The sequence below is a fragment of the Uloborus diversus genome, chromosome 3 (genome assembly GCF_026930045.1).
Source record: "Uloborus diversus isolate 005 chromosome 3, Udiv.v.3.1, whole genome shotgun sequence".
Classification (NCBI taxonomy): domain Eukaryota; kingdom Metazoa; phylum Arthropoda; class Arachnida; order Araneae; family Uloboridae; genus Uloborus; species Uloborus diversus.
In genome coordinates, this window is record NC_072733.1 from 161195079 (window position 1) to 161216888 (window position 21810).

General features: G+C 31.4%; 1 protein-coding gene across 1 annotated transcript in view; it reads left to right on the forward strand.

The window, feature by feature from the left end:
• LOC129218305 (uncharacterized) overlaps positions 1–21810 on the forward strand; it is a 155306-nt gene that overhangs the window by 103977 nt on the left and 29519 nt on the right. The window contains exons 9-10 of the mRNA XM_054852542.1: positions 1679–1761; positions 4378–4477. Of these exons, the coding sequence (XP_054708517.1) occupies positions 1679–1761; positions 4378–4477 (183 nt within the window). The remainder of the gene's footprint in view (positions 1–1678; positions 1762–4377; positions 4478–21810) is intronic.

The window sequence follows — 21810 nt, forward strand, 5'->3', positions numbered from 1 at the left end:
TGATTTTTAGGACATGCGAAAACACTGTTTGTTTGGATTACGGGATCTATTTTGCACTTCAACTCAGTGGATAAATATCTAGTTGCAATGATTTTGAACAGCTGCAGAGCTAATCTGCACATAAAGGGTAACTTTTAAGGGCAAACCAGATTAGAGCCTGAACTTTGGCGACTTATATTGCAAGAATTTTTAAATATTCAGAAGGAGATTCCACTGATACATACAATCGTAGAATTCGATTAGCATGAGTTAGCTAAAGAACATGAGACATTTTGCTAGACTTTGGCTGTTGCCAGGGCAGATTTTCGTGCTATTCTGCGCTTCCGACGAAGCATGTTTCTCTCAATAATTTCTGAAGTGGTGGGGTAAAGTACTGCTGAAGCAATAGCTACTCCAGCCAGGAGCGTGCACAGAAATTTCGGGGCCCGTCACAAATGACATTTACGGCCCCGCTCCATGTTGTTTACCCCTGTATTTCACCCCTTATACTAAAAATATTTTGCCCCCTTCAGGCTCGGACCCGGGCCAACAGGTGTCGCTCTCCCCTTACCCCTGTACACGCCCCTGACTCCAACGCTGTCTGATTCTTCGTATCTATCACATGCGCGTGAAAGCAAATTAAAGTCCACTGTACTGCTTGTAGTAGTAAATTTATCGATATAAGCATTTGTAGTTTGAAGCTTGTAAAGTTTCCTTGAATTCATCCTCACTGTCCGTATCCGATAGAAGAGATGTGATGAAGTAATGATACTAAAACTGTCTTCCCTTTCTTCTTGAGGCTGAGAGAGAGAGAGAGGGAAGCTGCGATTTCTCTCCCTCTCTTATTTTTTTTTTCTGGACAAATGTAGTCGTTAATATCTTTGTATTTGCAAGATGAAGTGTCAAATAGCAATTTAGTAGTTTGGTAAAATGATTCTGATTATTTCCTTAGTTGTTTTCGGATAGGAATTCAAAAGACTGCTGCTGCATTTCAAGAGTTAGATTTAGCATCTCTTACTCATTTATGTTGCACAGTAGGCAGGGAGCGTTTGACCAAATTCACATTTCAGACAATTTCAACACCTAAAATGGCAAGTGTGAATTTAAACCAGGTGCAAATTGAACGTTTTATCACTTGTTACTGTAAACTAAGTAACATTTATTATTATTGCAATCTTACATGGAACGTATCCTATTTGAGTAAGGAAAATTCAAACTTCAAACTGAATCTGGAGGCAAAAAGACTTATCAGAATGGAACAAAATTTCACACAAATTAGTTTGAGACCATTTAGCACCTTTTTAATCATCTGCCCCTTAACATTTCGTAAAAAAATTTTTTTTGACCCACCCTAATGTAGTAGGTATGGTATATGTGTACTGTGGATGAGATCGTATTTTATCATTCGGTAAGTTGAGATCCCCCCCCCCCCCCAAAAAAAAAATAAAGTTCGGGACACCCCTGTTTATAGAAGTGAAAACAAAAGCAAAATGTAATTAGGTATTTCAGAACTCCCGAGAGTTTCTTGTAATGTAATAATATTTCATTTCAAGAACAAGACTTTCAGAACGCGGTTAAAGTGCTCTAATGTTTAGGCATCAAGACTATAACTGACACGTCATTGCTTTCTTATTAGTATTTAATTTTCCGTTCTTTATTCTTATTTTATTCATTTATTTATTTTTCAACTATTAACTAGGATCGCTTGATACGGAAGCAGAGGATGCGGCTGCTGATGAACAAGTGGCAAGACTTTTTGAAGCAGAAAGGCTCGAAGGAAAAGTAAGAAAAATTGCAATTACATTTTTAAAATGTTGTTATGCTTAAAGTTACATTTTAGGACATTCTGTTTTTGATATTGTCTGAAACTACTAGAAAACATTCATAAATTTTAACCCTTTTGATTTTAAGTTTCATTACTAATCTATTTTTTTGACATAATGCAATGTTCATCAAAAGCATAATCAACTGAGTTTGTGAGTGCTGTGAATAGTTTTAAAAGTTTTTAATTACTAATAAGAAAAAGATAATCATATAAGAGTTGAGCATTTTTTTAAAATTCATTTTCCTTTTTAGCTATACCTCTCAAAACAAAAGAAGTAAAAGGGTTTTTTAGTAGTATGAACTTACAATAACGTATTGTTTATTGTTTTTGTTTTAATTAACAATTGAATGCTCATTGAAAAATTATGTCTATTGCACTCATCATTTCATTTCAGATTGATATTTTAAAATTACGTAAGATATTAATCATTCTCCAAGACGAAATCCCCCCCCCCCCACCAATGGGGTAGAGTTAGGAATTCACGGAATGCGTTTTACAAACAGATGAAGAACGTGAAAACAAAAGTAAACTTCTCGAAACATCAAAGAGCATTAGTTCCGAAAAGTACTTTGAAATAGAAGAGTATTCATTTAAATAATCTAAAAACTGAACAAAAACAAGGTTTTCTCTTAATATAGTTCGACGAAATAGCATAAAAATGTAACTCAAAAGTATAATCATTAAAATTCTAAATAAATCTGCATTACTTAAGAAGTAAATGTAGCGCATCAATTCATTTGTGCGAGTGTGACCTTTTTACGTATACTGTAGTTGCACTTTATTCTTGGAATTTTTCAGTTTAGTTTTCTGTTATCATTCGAATAATAAATGAACATTAATCGAATACTATATTATAATTTAAGGAACTCTCTCTCTATCATGTTTATCATAATCCAAAATTCCGAAAAATGCTTTTGTTATTTGAAGAATAATGAATTGTACGTGTTGCGGGTGTGACTGAACGGTCACACCCGCAACACATACAAATGGTCATTTATAAAGTACAAAAAATGATTTCAGAAAGTTGATACTTTATATTATGATAAATAATGAATCCTTGTATCCAAATATAAACGAATTAAGAGCAAAACCTTAAAATTCCGAAAATAAAGTTCAAATATTTATGTAAAAATGTTCCACCCGTGCAAATAGATTAAGTATATATTTATCCCTATTTATTATAAACCCGGCATGCAATAAAAAGGGGTTTTAAGTTCCGGGAATGAAGTGTTTAACTACGCAAAAATGTCCCACCCATGGAAATGGATTAAGCATATGTATAAACCTATTTATTATATTCCCAGACATATATTCGTCCTACAAAAAGGTTTTGAAAAAAAAAATGGTAATGTACATAATGATACATAATGGTTCCTTATACTCAAATATATACGAATTTAGAGTAAAACTTTAAAATTCCGTAAATAAAGTGCAAATATCTACGTAAAAATGTCCCATCCGTGCAAATAGATCCGTGCAAACTAATGCATGGTTGCTTGCTATCGGTTTAAACAATAGTGACATATCTTTAAAATTTTGCACTTTAGAGGAAACGAATTTTACACCATGAACTACGAAATTAATTGGTAATCATAACATAACATTTTTGAGTGTATTTGAGTCTAAATCAACTAAAATTAACATAACTTAAAAAAAAGAAAAAATGAAGATCGCTTGGTTTTCTCCTTTTTTCTTTCTTTCTTTTTTTTTCAAATGTGTCACTATTGTCCTCAGTGAGTGAAAATAACAAAATATCCAATAGAAAAAAATCCATTATTATATCACTTGCTGGTTTCAAAGTCGATTCAGAATCAACGTTAGATATGTTTTTAAATATATTAGTAAAATAACAAACATTAACGAAATTATTTGGTTTATTTAGTTAGTTTGGTTTATTACGTTAGTTGCAGAATTTGAAAAAGTTATTACATTTCTTTCTACGCTACGCATAGTTTACTTTGGGTTACATTGCAGTACTATAGGCACTTCATATATATAACTTTCCATTTCTCATGTTTATCTTCTATACTATATTGCACACTTCAATATAAAGAAGCTCAGTTTAGAATATTCATTGATTTAAATAATAAAATTATCTGATTCCAACTGAAATCTGTACAACTCATTGCTAAAATTACTCAACTTTATCATTTTAACGAACATTTTTACTGCTTTATTTTATTACGATTTTAATCGAGTTTTTTTCCCTCCACTCTTATTGAAAATTAATAATGCCTTGCAAAATATCTATGAAATATTTTTCAGATTTATTTACATTTAAATTTATTTTAATCTAATTAATTTTAGCCCAGAATGTTTCATTGATTTTCATGTTTCAATTGTAAGCTGGTTAGACTATCTGACTTCAGAACTATGATCTTCTTTTATTTTTACTTTTAATTGAAATGTTCTCGATTGAGTGAAATTAACGAATTTAAAGAAAAACAAACAGCATAGTTTTTAGATAAACGATGAAAAAAGATTGCATTGTAATTTACATTTTGTATTACACCTTTTATATGCAGACATGGAATAGAAAGTAGTCGTGATTAAAAATATGTGTGATTTTTCAGAATCAAAATTTCTTAACCACAAGTTCAACCCTACCGCCAGCACCTACCCCTGTACCTATTTCTGATTTAGCACCGATGCCTACAAATGAAGAAATATTTGGTAAGTTTCTGATTTTTTTTTTTTTTTTTTGGTTAAGAAGACTTAACTAGTTGGCTAAAATTGAGTATTTTAAATATTGTCTCTAACCCAAAACCATTTCAGCATACTGATTAAAGCGATACAAATGCATAAACATCATTTTATTAACTTCAAATAACTTATATTTTCATATACTTTTTCAAATAACTGTTTTTTTTTATTGAAGTATAGTGAGAAATGTGTTCTAAAGCACAGTTACTCTTGTTGCTTCCGAATAACAATAAACAAATAATTACGTTCTCATTTATCGCAATCACCTAATAGACAAATGACAAATATCGGATTAAAGCGTAGTTCACATTTCAGTTTACATTTAAAAATAACTGAGTAAAATGGAAATTTAAATTTTAAATAATCTTACTTTCGCTCTATCTTTTTTTTCTTTTTTGTAAGTAACCTAATACAAAATAAGTTGCTGTAATTTACATGATTTCATGAACTTCCAATACTGGATGAAAATTTACAGCTAATACTTTTCGTACTCATCTCATTTATGATATCTTGAAAAATTCTCCTTGTGCGTTGTACAGTGTAAGAGTTACCGCAGTTTGTGTTGTATGTGATGGAAAAACATTCTGAATCTGTCCCAATACTTTGTAGCAGTTCCATTCATCTGCTATCTTTAAGTCACACAGCTGGTTTAAATGCCATGCTGTTTCTTGTACTGCAGCTAAGATTAGACAGAATAATGTTTTCCTCTCATTACTTTGAAATATTGGTTCATGAGTTCGTATATTTCTGCGTCATATTTTAAATATCATTTTACTTTTCAGAATATCATAGCTGCAATAAAAAATCCAAACATGTGATAAACAAAAAAAAAAAAAAAAAAAAAGGGGGGTTTGCAAAATATTTCAAGTTAAAAAACCTACATAAAAAAAAAGATGGTCATTGCTCAAAATACTACTTTACATATTCTGCACGTAAGTTCTAGGAAAAATGTAAACGTGGGAAATTAAAATTTTTTAATCGCGTTAAACCTCAAGTATTAAAGTCTCAAACATTTTTCTTTTTTTTAATTAAAAAATGCCTTGAACACAAGAATTTTTTCTCAGTACACAAAAAGTAGAGAAAAACTAATTTTCCAAACAAAGCAAGATGAGGTGGGGTTGAATTACTGCCAACACCCCAATTTTGAATTATTTGATCTCACACACTCACACACACACACACACACACAGATGAATTATTGTCATTCAATTCTATCACATATATTGCCAAAAAAAAAAAAATTTAAACAATATGGATTTAATTTATAATGTGCGTTTACAACTACCCCATACTATTTAACACAATTGACTTTCTCTGATTTCCTCCGGATGATCATTGAAATGCATTTATGAATGTCCTGTGAGAATTTTAAAACTAATATTGACTTTTATTTACCGCTTCAATTATAAACCACTAAAAACCTTTCTTCCTTTAATACATAATATGGTTTTCAACGAGTTTCTGCAAAGAACTCATATACAATATCAAGTTCTACGTTGCTGTTATACTGACATTTCCAGACGTGTAGCATTACTTTAATAATTTCGTTTTATATTAAAATTTTTGTTAACTCTTATTAATGGCATCTATTATTAAGAGTAGTAAAATGTTTTAAATAATTGTTCAGCGTACATTTTATATAATACGCCTAATCTTCATTACGATAAATCGTAAGCCTACACATACGGATCCCTATCTGCACAAGGACTCCATCACCACCTGCGACAGAACAGGGGTGTCCTTAAAACTTTATTCGTCAGCCAACAGAATTTGCGAACCAACTGTTATTGAGAAGGAACTTTCTCACCTCACAAATGTGTTTCAAGCCAACAGTTTTTTGAAGCAAGAAATTAAAAGAGCGTTCCACCACTAAGTAGAAAAACAACCACCTGAAGAAGAACCGGTCAAATCAACAGCCTACCTCCCCTACGTTGAAGACGTAACCGACAGAATTGAAAGATTGGTGCGCAAACACAACATCAAGACTGTTTTCAAGCCTACCCATCGCATCAGCGACTTACTACGATCAGTGAAAGATGCGAGAGACCCTTTGTCCGCTGCAGGAGTTTACAAGATCCCATGTTCCTGCGGATCGGCTTACGTTGGAACAACAAAAAGATGCGTTAATACAAGAATAAAGGAACACCAAAGAAATTGCCGTCTGGGCTACACTGACAAATCAGCAGTCGCGGAACACACTTTTAGTGATGGCACCCATGACATAAAATTCAAAGAAACCAAAATACTTTCAAGGACTTCCCACTATTATTCCAAATTGAACAGAGAAGCAATCGAAATTTTCAAACATCCCAACAATTTTAACAAAAAGGAAAAAGGAATTAAGATCAACAAACTCTGGCATGCTACACTTAGACGGATTATCTTAGACGGACGAGAATTACTTTTAGCCAACCAGAAACAGCGACGGACGTCCAGCAGCCAATCCCCAACCAGAATGAAGAAAGGTGAAGTTTCAGCCAACCAGAAACACAGACGAATGTTCATCATCCTGGCCCAGAACGAAGGGAGAGCTAGCTCTTCCCACATAAATAGTAACAATACTTCGATATCTGCATCAGTTGCTAGGAAGTCGCTTCCCTGGAAGCTTCGACCACGTAAACACTGTAGATGGTCGCCGTAGATGCGGCCGAAATGTTTGGAGTAGCAACACTCAGATCACGGCACAACAGTCCGGAACCTTACAACATTATTTTCAAACTGTTTCAAAAACATGAAAAAAAGCAGATTTCGTTTTCATAACAATATGTTTTGACATTAATGGACCATAGTGCTTTCTATGTATCAACACAGCACAATTCTACGGCAAATTTAAACCTAAGAATTTAAAACTCATAAGTTTTTTTTATGAGAATGATCGTTCATTACTTTATATGAATTGCTATAAACCTTAGTTTCGCTGCCAAAAGAACAAACAATTAAAAAAAAATCTTTTAGTAGATCAAAGGATTCCCTTCCCTTCCTTCTCCCGCACCAAAAAAAAAAAAAGAGGAGCGAAATCAAACAAGATGACCTGTAAAACTAAGTGATCACTTCAAAAAAAAAAAAGGTAGAACATTACAGTTTTTCTTTAAATCTATCTTAAAGTTTAATTAAATAAAACTTACTTCGACACAATTCCTTCAAAAAAAAATCCTATATTTACTATATAATTTTTTTTGTTTGCAAATATATTGTAAGATTTTATAATTTTAAGTAAAGTTTGTTTCGATAATTTTGTAACAAAAAAATTTTTTGTTACAAAATAAATAGACGTACTTTATTAGGAATTAAAAAGAACAACTTCGAAAAGCATAAAATATTGCGTGCAGGTTTCTCGGGGTTACGAGACACTATTTTTTTAATGCAAAATAAATTGTGTTTATGGATATAAAGAATAAAAGAAAGGAAATAAAGCTTTCGCCATATTTCTTAACACAGATTGGTTCACATCTTTTTGCTTTGAGAAAGGAGTCCTTAATTTTTAAATATTTTGCGTTTTGATTTATGCCTAAACAAAGATATTTGCAAAAAATCAAAGAAACTTTTTATGTTTTTTTTAATGCTACTTAATTGCATATACGTATTACAAAATCTCAAAAATTAAATACGCATTCAACTCAGATTTAAAAAAACACTTTTTGACCAAAACAGTAGTTTTTAATTTAAAGAATAGTTAAAACAGCAAGTTTAACTACAAAGCATCCAAGCTGTACAAATTCGAAAAGAGAGTCGCTTTTTGCGACAAAAAGCTTTTAACTCTATATTATACTATCCCAATCATATTTATGCCCCTAACAACCGTGCAGTTAAACTTAGTAGTAACCATTAGATTTAGCGTCATTTAACAAAACATTTAAAACAAAAATTTAACAGAAAAAAAAAGTTTCAAATGGGAATGAAAAATTGAAAAGGAGAATAAACGTTTAAGACAGTCCCTGGGGCATCTGTTTAATTTATTAAATGATGCCTTAATTTAATATATTTTCTGTGTAATTATTTAAAAATCCGTTTTAAAATGTACTCTGAAAGTCCGATGGATCAAATCATATAATGTTCTGTTCTATCATCGAAACAGAATGAAAGCAAATTCGGAACATATTACAAGTGAAATATTTTTTATTAATAAGAAATTATATTAGGTAAAGTTTACTTGCCTTTTTTATGATTCCCTGTTACAAATCTTACACTACATTAAACCTTTTTTTCTGAATGAGTTGCTACTTCTAAGAACCAGGGGCGGCATTTCAGCATTTCATTTGGGGGGTCGAGTTTCTCAAATGTGTATTACCACCGTGCATGCCCTTTACCCACCGTTAGCTCATGTGTAAACACACATGAGCTAACAGGAAGTGGTCATAAAATCGGTTTAGTATGAATAAAAATTAGTGTTTAGAAACAATTAAAATTTTGACTTTTTCTAATATATTATCACGCGAAACATCTTGATACTAAACTTTTTATACCTTTTGGAAAAGTTTTAATGCATGATTTTTGGAATTCGGAAGAGCAGGGAATCGTGTTACTAATCTATCAGTGCCCAGTATCGTGCTGTTTTGCCAGAACAGCTAAATAGAAAAAAGGGTGAAAAAGCTCATGCCCTTTAGCATGTATGACTTCGTTTGAATTTTTATTTTCATTGTGCTTCGAAAATAATTCTCTAACCTCCTGAGACATAAAAAGTCTTTCTCTATTAGCTGAGCTGATTGGAATAGCTAAAAATAATTGAAGTAACAAAGTTATGTACGAAAACACTTTTTATTTCTTGCTCTTCAATATCACCCAGACAACTACAAAAATTGTGTGGGCTTAATTTTTCATCATTGAATAATCTAGTCTCCTCAGCGCTCTCAGCCTCAATGAGATGTGTTCTGCCTCCAGCTCTGTTATTCATTATTCCTTTTTGACTTCACATCATCACATAGTTTTTGTCACTTTTTTTTACATTGGCTCGGAGGAAGAATTTTTTGGAAAAAAATCACTCTTGATTGAAATATACGTAGGGGAGACCGGGGCAAGATGACGAATTCCTTATTTTTTCCGTTTCCCCTCAGTTAACAGCATCTACTGCATACTATAAGGTCTCCTATCCGCTGTTCGTTCAGCAATAGTATAGAGCCGCTGAAATCGCTATATTTGTGTTAGTTCTGAAGCTCTGATTGTTCACCGTTGCCACGATCTAACTTTTATGCATTTGTAAATAAGCTCTGCTACAGATACAGATAAGTTATATCGTGTCTCTTTAGTATTTGTGAGTAACTTAGTTTAAATGCTACCTATTACCATGAATAAATGTCAATTAATCACCTTCTTTTACGGCAATGGAGAAAATTCTGTTCAAACAGGCAGTCCGGCGCAAGATGCACTATTAAAAAAATGTATTCAAAAATGAAACTCTGAATGTATTCATTTTTTTTTTGAATACAATTGATTCAAAAATGAGTAAATGTGGCATCAAATACAAACATACTAGAAATACGAGTCATCATATACGAACGTACCCAAGTCATCATATAAGAATACAACACATTATCAAACACTAATTCATGAATAAAGATGCATACAATCATTTAATACTGTAGCTAACGTTTCAAGAACATGGTTTAATAAATATTCATGTATAAATAGGAAATATAATAAGCGTGACTTCCAAAAATAAAACTCGCGAGCTTCGAACTCTTTTCTTATTGCGCATGCTACGCGTCACTCAAGAGCGTGAACAAGTGTCGACAATGTTCATACGCTTTCGGCGCGTTTTTCGTGCTGTCTTGCGGAGCGATCGAGATGGCTGATCTGTTCGTCAAGAAAAAACTAGAAGATTGGAAATTGGAAGAGTTTTCATCGAACTTTGAAAGTAAGTTTTACTTTTATTATCATAGTAAGGATAATAAATGAAGGGTTGTATCTAAATTACCCAAAAATTACTTGCCTAAATTGCTCGATAGCACATTCAACATCCGACTGTGCTCGGAACATATTTTTAAACATTATATTTTATGTGGATATATATGTTTTCAAACTGTGAAAGAAAGTTCATAACGAGCTTCGTAACCTTTATTATCGTAGTAAGGATAATAATTGAAGGGTTGTATCTAAATTACCCAAAAATTACTTGCCTAAATTGCTCGATAGAACATTCAACATCCGACTGTTCTCGGAACATTTTTTAAACGTTATATTTTATGTGGATATGTTTTCAAACTGTGAAAGGAAAGTTCATAACGAGTTTCGTAAATTTTATTATTTATATTTTACTCTTCAAATTTGAAAAAAAAAAAAAAAAGCGAAAGCAACATCTTGCACAAACAGCTATGGAAGAAATTAGGTTCTCATCAAGCATAAATCGTTGCATGAATACATTTTTGGAACACTTGTGTGTTTCACTGCAAAAATATTTTTTCTTTCGAAATACCACTAATATAAAAACCTTTTTGCCGAAAAGTAACAAGAAATACGGATTTGAATTCAACATATTTCAGTGAACATATTAATCATTTATCGTTACATAACCATTGATAAGATTTCCAAATCTTTAGTATGATTCACTCGGCCATGCACAGGCTTGCTAGATTTTAGTAATGTTCAATCGGGTCGAGGGAATGCCCCCCCCCCCCCGCAATCTTAAGCTTTGCTCCCTCGCGTAAAAAAATAAAACGCGTATCTGCTTGTCAAATTTTGCTGAAATTAGTGGTGATGAAATTTAAAATTTAATTCTTAATTTTTATTCAAAACATTCTGTGTAACAAGAATACAAAATGTATCAAAATGGAAAACAAACTCTAAAAAAATATTAAACTAAACAATTTAAATATCAAATAACCCTCTTAAAAAATATTTAAAAGTTCAGTTTAAATACAAAACGAAGGAATTAGGGGCAAAAATAACTACAACTATAACAGCAGTAGGATATTTATTCATTCCACTTGATAATAAGTTCTCCATAACGAGACTATATTTGCTTACAATATGAAAAATTAATACCGTAATGTTAAATTGACAAGCAAACTATTAAGTTACTCCTATAAATTAATCAATACATAGTTAACAATTAAAAACATTATATACTCAATTATTATGGATAGGAATTGCATTTACATGTAAGAGCTGAGAGAGAGAGAGAGAGAGAAATGCTTTTCTCTAACAGTTTTAAAGTAAACTTCACATTTTTACAATAATTTTTGATTATTAATCATGCATTGTATCATTAACAAATACATCATGAGTTACTTGTATTAATTATGAAATGCATGGTGAACAATAATAAACAATATAGAAGGATTACTTAGGGATAATGTTAGTATTTACATGTAAGACCATGGTGCTTCCCGCCATTGAGAAGCTTCATACTCTTTGTGAAAATAGAACTTCGTTTTTAAAGAAAATTTTACATTTTTACAGAAACTTGAGAGACATCAATGCTGCATTGTGCAATTTAAAAATAAACTGTTAAATACTTCTAAAAAATTGATAAATGCATGGTGAGATATAAAAAACGTCATACATACATTGGTTTTGGATAGAAGTTGCATTTACATAAAAGAGCCGAGATGTTTTTCACCTCCTGTGAAAAAGATCTTCATTTTTTGAATGATGCATTATGCAATTTACAAAAAAACCTTTCACTGCGTCTATAAGTTATGAAATGCACAGTAAGCAATAATTTATAAATAGTACTGCATCACATACGGTGAGCCATAACAGTCATTCTACGGTGAGCAATAACTATTTTACAATCACATATTTATATTATCTTTGTGGTTCATAATTTTGAAGTGCACAGTGAGCAAAAACTTTTTTACAAGAGAATATTACAACTCTAATTACAAAATGTACGTGGAAAAACATTTTTTCAATTCTATATTACATACGGTGAGCAATAACTACAGTCGGACCTCCATATATCGAACTTCCACATATCGAAATTTTCTATGTATCGAAATCCCAGCAAATTTCTATGTTCATTACATAGAAAAGTTGTTTCTATATATCGAAAAAATCTCTATATATCGAAATTTTTTTCGAGATACTCGTAGGTTTTTCTCTGCTTTAGACTGTTCGTATCATGAAAAATGAAGCTTAGCGGAGAAAATTATGTTCACTAAAGGTTGCTACAAAACTTGAGGAATCTGGGGTTTAGGAGTGTGTAGTTCGGTCGTTGTTCCGTTCTGGAGTTCTTACATTCCCTCAAGTTTATTTCAAATCTTAGTTGTAACCAGTATCACTGTAAAATCAGTTTCAAGCTATCCCTTTTGTCTGTTGAGTATCATTCCTAGTCTTTTTAGCTTCAGTAAAAATCATTCAAGTTAAGTAGATTGATTTTTTGCTTTTCACTCGATTCCATTGTCAAAACGAAAATCCCCTAATGTTACAGATCAAGTTGATTTGCCGAAGAATGAAGATGTATGAAGGCGCAAAAATGTAATTTCTGCAAAATTAATATTTTTATTGTTATCTTTCATTTAATGCTCGTTTAAATTATAAATTGGGTTTCATGCACGTTTTAATGATTTAGAAGTTTTTTATGTTAAAATAAGATTGTTTCTATATATCGAATTTTTTCCCGGCAATTTGCTACTTCGATATATGGAGGTCCGACTGTATATTACGATCGCGTATTTACAATAACTTTGTGCAACATAATTACGAATTGCACGGTGAACAAAACCTTTTTCCAACACTATGTTGCATACGGTGAGCAATAAGTTACATATCACGTTGAGCAATAACTTGCATACTACGGTTAGCAATAACTTGAATTGCAACTATTGTCAGGATACGCAGATTCAGTGGCACAGAATCTCGTGTTACAATTTCACGTCCGGGAAAGTTTGAATTCTGGCCTTTAAAAAGCATGAAATAAAAATTAAATTAAAAATTTTAAAAATCGCCTACTGAAAAAAACTTTAAATGAAACTAAAATTAAAGATTTAAAAAAACCCCGACTAAAAAAAACCTTAAATAAAACTAAAATAAAGAACTAAAAATACCCGACTAAAAAATGTTTAAAATAATATATTTATCGGCTTTTGAGGTTTCTGATAAATTGCCTTATAAATAATAGCAGTAATATATCCAAGCGTCGTCGTGTCGGGGGACCAATATGAAAATAAAATATGAAAAAATGAAAAATAATAAAGTAATGAACAGAATGCAGCTAATAATGATAAAGTAGCTATGATATCTAAATACAAGAGTTTGCTCAGCGGTCTATATAACCTACATACCAATATGAAAATAAAATATGAAAGAATGAAAAGTAATAAAGTAAATAACAGAATGCAACTAATAATAATAAACATCAGTTTTTACTTGCAGACAAACATAAAGCAAATTACCCATTTACTATATTTTATTTATTTATTTTTTTGCTTTTTTTGAAATGGTTTAAAATTATTTATTTTAAATTAAATTGATAATTATACTTAATATATAGATAAATTTACTATGTTAAATGGAAATGCATTTACACTTCATAAAATAGTTCAAAAATTTTCTATTTTAAACTTGATGCATCTTTAATCCAAATCGATGCTCTTCTTCGAAGACATTTGGCATTTTTTCATAGGAAAAGCACAACCCAATTACGTCTTCTTTTTTTTTTTTTTTTTTTTGTGAAACTTGTTTTTTATAACAAAATTTAAGAGTTGGGGAATGTATGCGCTCAGATTTGATTTCCATATCTTATGCATGCGATAGGAAAATATTAAAAGAGTGGACACTTTTATTTTTGAATTTTCTTACTCATTTTAGGAGAAAGGTCTGGACCCCCGTGGCTATGTCACTGGTGTTCTAACAAATATAGTTGATCATATCAACAAAATATATTTGAAAGTGAAACATAATTATTTTTCGCTAAGTAATAATTTTGTTAAACAATGTTGCAATTTTAAAAATTATGCAACATCCGATATCAGGTAAACAATGCAATGCTGAGACGCCTGTCGCATATCTATAAGATGACAGATAATTATTATTGCAGAAAGATTTTTTAAAATCTTTTTCTGCACCTATCTGCCCGATTTTAAGTAGAAAAATACAGTTCAATATCGTTGAGTTTTATCATTTTCAGTTAAACGCTTTTCTTAATATTCAATATTTTTTTTTGCATATGTTTTTTTATTGATGAGTTTTCTATTCCTTAGGTATGTGAATTACATTTTCGCAAAGAAGACATTCTTCATGAAGCAGAATTCTTCGATGAAAAGTCGATGAGACTTCTAAAGAGTGAACTAAAACATCCTCGTTTAAGAGACGGAGCGATTGCTGTATTTTTGCCGGGTAACTGTCCATCTTACCTCCAGCCATCAGTCACACCTGCACGAGAATCTCCTTCTAAAAAACGTAAGAGATTAGAGGAATCTCTCTTTAAAAGAGCTCAAGAGGCAAGTATTATTGGTGACAATGAGTATAAAAACAAAACTCTGTTTTCTACCTTAAAAGAACTGAAGCAATGTTTTCAAGAGCAAAAACTTGATGAATTTTGGACTTACATTCCTAAAGAAGATTCCGTGCTCTTGTTGCATCTGTCAGAAACTCATGAGGTATTGTGCAGCATGCTTGTAAAGAATGATTTAAATGTATATGTATTCCATAAAAAATTTTCGTTAAAAAAACTAGATACTTTTGATTTTCCAATGAAAGTCGATGATTCAAATATATTGTTTAAAATTTTGTCTTCTTTGAAAATGTTAAGTAAGTCAGATGTGAATAATTCTGATGAATCAAAAGTAATTTGTGATGTTGTTGTTCAGCTTCTCCTAAAACTTAAAGATAGTTGCAATGATGATTCACAGATCAAGTTTTTAAATTTTTTAATTGAACAGTTTGCTAACTTTAATGTAACAAAACAGCAACGTAGGTATTCTCCCAGTTTTCTTGTATTTTGTTGTCTCTTAAAGTCTATTTCTCCTCATTGTTACAAATTTTTACGAAGTTCAAATGTTTTTATTTTACCTCATGTAAGTACTTTGAGAAGAATATGTGCAGAATTTAATGTGAATCCTTGTAGTGAACAAGATGATGAGAATTTTTTAAGTTATGTAAAACAAAAATATACTTTTTTTGAGGAGAAAGAGAAAATTATCAGTTTGATGATTGATGAAATACATTTAAAGCCTAATTTTGATTATGTCGGGGGGAAAATATTTGGTATGTCCCACAATGACTCAAATGCTGCATCCAGTGCTTTCACATTTATGATCCAAAGTTTATTGTCTCCGTACAAAGATGTGGCACATATTTTGCCAGTCCGTAGCATAGATGCTGACGATTTCCATTCATATATAAAAAAAATCTTGTTTGGTTTAGCTGCCATAGGGTTTAATGTCATATCAGTAGCCACTGACAATAATGCTATTAATAAAAAGGCCGTTAGTATGTTTGCCTCTCCCCCTGAGTTGCGGGTTAGGTATGATTATCCTGGAAGTCCAGGAAAATATTTCTATTTTCTTTTGATTCCGTTCATATCCTCAAGTGCCTTAGAAATAATTGGATCAATCAAAAAAATCTAGGCACTTGCATGTACTATCCCAATTTTGACACCCTTCTACCTTTTTGTACAGCTTCTTTTCATGCATTAAAAAAATTGCATGAAATTGAATCTGAAAAGTTGTTAAAGTATGGTTATGGGCTGTCAGAAAAAGCATTGGCTCCAACCAGCTTTGAGAAACAAAATGTGAAACTGGTCTTACAAATTTTTAATAATGTAGTGGCTGAAGGTCTTAAACTGGTTGGTGAGGAAAATGATATAAACCATCATATTCAAACAGCAGACTACATTCAGATTCTTTGCAAGTGGTGGTCAATAATGAATGTGAAAACTTTGTATAAGGGTGAGCATAAAAGGGATGAGTTCCAAACGCCTCTCACACCAAATACTGACACAGCTCAGTATAAGTTCTTAACTAACTTTATTAATTGGTTAGACAAATGGGAGGAAATGAATTGTACAACTGGTGGATTAACAAAGCAAACCCATCTAGCCATAAGCCATACTACAAAAGCTATGCTTGCTCTTGCCGAGTACTGTTTTAAAACTTTAAATTTCGATTATTTTTTACCAGGGAAAATACAAACAGACTCATTAGAAGACAGATTTGGGTCTTACCGTACATTGGCAGGGTCAAATTACAATGTCAGTATACGTCAAATTTATGACACTGAAACAAAATTGAGAATGCAAACAATTTTACCCCTTGTGTTAAAATCGAAAAGTTGTGGAGAATTGTTACTAAGTTTTTTTCAGGACAAACATTGGGATGAAGATGAAGATAGCTCAGATTCATATCCTTTTTTTAATGGTTTTCTAATCACTCCGGAAGAAATGGTAAGTACTCAATCGAGTTTGCCAATTTTAACATACATTAGTGGATATGCAGCTCTTAAAGTTCTATTGAAACTAAAGTGTGAACAATGTCGATCAACTTTATGCATTGATAAGCCCCTTGACACAGATGTAAACAATGATTGGATATCAAAATTAGACAGAGGGGGATTGAAATACCCACATCCCGAAGTTGTTTGTGTTTCTCAATTCACATATGCAGTTGTAAACAAATTGTTGTCAACACATTTTGAATCAAATTTTATCAGTTGTCAAAATCACAGAAAGGTTGTAAAATATTTAACTCTTGATGTACTGGATGAAAATGATATTTCTCTAGGTATCGATGAATGTGAGAGTCATGATTCTCTGTTTCTTGTAAAACAAATTGTATGGGTTTTCATTAATATATTTTTGAACAACTTTTGCAAAAAACAAAATGATTCTCTTCAAAAAATGAAAAAAGATCAAAAAGAAAAAAATACACTGAAAAAATTTAAGAAAGATGCACGTAAATTGTCCACACTAAATAAATAAGCAATTTTATATTGTTTCTATGAGTTATCTTTTAAAATGTAAAAGTTTGACTGAATTATCTTAAACTATTTTTAAATTACAACCTAGGGAATAGGTGGAAACACTGTGATGTACATTGCAGATTATTGTCAAGATTGCCACGCCACAGGGAAACCTGAAGAAACAGGGAAAACATAGGGAATTCAAATATATGTATATATATATATAAAAAGAACTGACCATCCAGCGAATTTCAAAAATTTCCTCAAAAACCTGGAAAATACAGGGAATTTTTTTTCTTCTTAAATTGAAGTTGCGAGAATCAATTTCCTAATATATAAACCACCAAAAAACAAATAAATTACTAGTAATAATTATAATGATAATATTAATAAAGTAAAATAAAAAATGGCAATTTTGCTTAAGTTTTTATTTTCAAGTTAAATATTAAAATATTCATCATAAAAATAGATTCTTGAATTTCATGATAATTTTGAGTGTATGAAATTAGTCGTCAATAATCATTATTCTGGATCACTTACACACTTTTAGGTCCATGTAATGAATGGTCAAAAGAAGTTTTTTTTTTTTTGAGTAAAAAGTTGAATATATTCAATTACCATGCTATTATTTCAGTTATTATGAATTCTTATTTATTTTCCCTTACTTATTTAGATTTTTTTTAAAAACCTGTGGTGAAATTATCAAGATATTTATGTTCTTTTTCAAATATCAGTGTCCGCTTGTTTATAATGTTTCATTTTCATGCAGGGAAATCTTAGGGAATTTTTCTTGCAAAATTGATTAGCAACCCTGATTGTGAAAGTGTGCAGAATTTTAATTTCTAATTAGTTATGGACAATGAAGTTTCTTAATGTATTGTACAAAAAGAAATGAACATCTTCTTAAACCCTTTTAAAAAAGAAAAAAAAACTGAATTTTTCTATTTTATTTAATAATTTTAAGTTTTATCAATTAAAATTTAATTATTATTAATCATTATTGATGCTGTATATAAAAAAGAAAAGAGTCAATTAAATTAAACCGTGCTTTATGAGAATTTATGAGTGTAAAATAGTAGACCACCACCTCTGCATATGTAGTGTGAACTGTTAGTACTTGATTCTTAATTTTTCATGTTTTTGATTGTGAGTTCCTAATAGCTAAATAATTTGAGTGTTAGCTCTTGTTTGACCTCATGTGTAACATAAATGGTAATAGGTGTTTTTTATGTCATGTATGTGTTATCATGTGCAAATAAAAGTTACTGTGCTTAAAATATTGTCTTTATTTGAGTAGGGTCTGGTGGGGGAAAGTGGTCAATGGGGTAAAGTGGTCATACGTCAAATAAATGGCTATAGCTTGGAAATAAATGTTCGAATGAATGTGAAAATTTTATTTTAGAGTAAGGCAGTTAGAAACTACATTTTGAATACAAAATTTTACAACTGGCAAAATTTTATTTGGTAAAAAAAAATATTTTGCGTGAATACGAAAAATTATAAAATCTATACACCTATTTTAACTTTCTTGGGAAATTTTGTTTGTTAGAATTAGGAATTGATTGACTGCACAGGAAGCTTCCTACATGTCTCAAGAACTCTTACTCGTTAGCAGTTAGCTGAATCTATTTTAGATAATTTTTTAGAACAATTTAAGTGAGATGGGGTAAAGTGGTCATAATATTAGGCTTAACGAATATTGTTCTTCTAATGTCACTTAATCTTTAAGTATAAGGTAGATACAAATTAAATATTAGTTTTACTTAATATGCATTGTTTTTACAGTAAACGGGGTTAAATATACGACTATATGAGCATACATAAGCATAAATACTCGTGTAGGCACGTACATAGGCATATTCAAATAAATGCGCCAATAAATACGTATATGGGTATCTGCAAGCATCTTTTATCCATACAGCTATATATTCTACTATACATGTATATGCTCGCTTATATTTGCATATACAAGAACACTTATATAATCAGGTATACACGTAATATACGCGTACCTACTCGAGTAGACACTTACATACAAGCATAAGAAATACAAGTATACAGGGTGAGTTTAAACACTTGAGCACATTATTAAAAGGTGTTAGAGGGGAGGATAAGAAGTAAGAATCATAAGGAACATATGGTCACAAACACAATGCTGACGCACTACATGCATGCAAAGCCAGAAACTGATGGATGCAAAAAAAGTCACAAATTTATAATACACAAAGATAATTTTACGCATCATTTTAGGTCTTAAGAATGTTTTAAAGCGATTGATGAAATTTGCGGATTGAAGCTGTAATAATGCGTCGCATTCACAGATCACTCTCTGTTGCAATAACGAGACTTTTGAAAAACTTTCATCAACCGCTGCGCTTTTGTTGCGATGCGTGTATAGAGCTACTACAGGCAGTAACTTTTAACAACTGCTCTATATATTTCTTAAAAACTAAAATGTTACGTAAAATCTTCTTTGTGCAACAAATTTGTGCCCTGCTTTGCATCCATCAGTTTCTGGCTTTTTGTGCATGTAGCGCGTCAGTGATTATAACTTCCTTATGATTCTTTGCTTCTTATCCTCCTCTCTTACACCCCTTTGATTTTTGCCCGAGAGCTTAGATTCACTCAGTAGGCTGACATATATATAAGCGTATATTCTCGTATATACATACATATACTGGTATATGCACGTAAATGTACTTATATACGTCTATACAGGTATATAATCATATATTTACACGTATACATGTGTATATGCTCGTGCTTCCATATTATATATATGTGAGTAGACACATACAAAGACGCACTGGAATTAACTCGTGTATACTCGTACATGTATGTATGTATGTACACTTATATATGCATATATACGTGTACTGTACATATATATACTCAAGTATGCACATATTTTCTCGAGATAGAACTGCATTCGCGCATATGATGTTCGTTTATACGCGTATACACTCGTATATACGTGACACGCGCATAAACGTGACTCGTATATACACATGTCACGTATGTACTCATGTAGACACGTATACACGCCTGTAGGTAATTACATATATATGCTTATATACTCATATATACACGTATATACTTGAGTAGGCAAGTGCATGCATGTATCTGATATATACATGTATCTACTCATATAGGATCGTGTTTACTCGTGTATAGTTTGACACAAATATATTCATGTATACACTCATACACTCGTAAATATACTTGTAACTATAAAAACAACCGAAATATGCAAGTTTTAGGGTTATTTATAATAGTTTTGCACCTATTTTTAACTATAACCACTTTACCCCATGCTATGACCAGTTTCCCCCACCCCATGGGGTAAAGTGGTCATAAAAACATAGGGAAAAGAAAGTGCTATAAAACTACTAAAATCAATGTTTTTCTTTCTAAAATGCAATGTACCGTGTTCTTTAATAATGCAATGTAAAATAACAACAAAAAAAGTTAAAGTGTTTAAAGAATTTGTTGTATTTATCATCCACCTAAGTTGAAAACCTACGATTTTATGACCACTTTACCCCACCAGACCCTATCACATTCATAAGGTAGTTGAAAGCATAACATATGCTAAGCATTCCTTTTTTTTTCAAAACTTTTTCTACAAGAAAGGATTACTTGTGTGAAAGTACAAAATTACATCAATATGAACAAAAGCAAAATCTCTTTAAACAATTAAGTCATTTATTTGTTCACAGATATTTTGTTTAAAATATATTAGGAATATTTATTTACTTATGTGTAGGCTCAACTTATTTATTTTCCTTTTGAAGTAGTTATACTAATTTGCCAAAGCTGTATAGTTCCACCCAAAAGTCTTCAACTAATTGCCTATTTTGATATTTATAGCAAAAGAACATTTTACCAAAGCAGATTAAGTTGAAAAATCAGAGATAATTATTTCTTCAAAAAAAAAAAAAGAAAAAAGAAACTTGGAAACTTCAAATTAAACAAGACTCAATAAAATATTTCTCATTTATTAATAACCCTACATGAAAAAAAATGTACGCTCTAAATAATTTTATAATTATTTACGATACAAGTTTCCCCAACCCCCCGATGTCTATTTGAAATTTTGAAAACGTGTGAAAGTAAAATTTGAAGATTAATTTTCTGCCCTGGAAAACGCACAAGTTTCACTTATAAAATTAGTAAAATAAGGGATTTTGTGAGGTGAAGTAGAAATAATCTGTCTATTCTATTAGATTGGTGATTTAATTGAAAAAAGATAAATATTTAAATTCGTGTTACATTGTACGCACGGCGCTTTCCCGACCGATTTCCGTCAAGTCACGGCGCGAGAGAAACTGGCCTCATTTTGACCACGTGACTCGTCCGTGAGCAGGCCTTCCAGATATAGGGGGCGTTGTTCGAACCCGAGGCCCACCGGCTCCGAATCCGACACTCTACCGATCGGGCTACCACGGCCCCTCTGTAAATTTTAT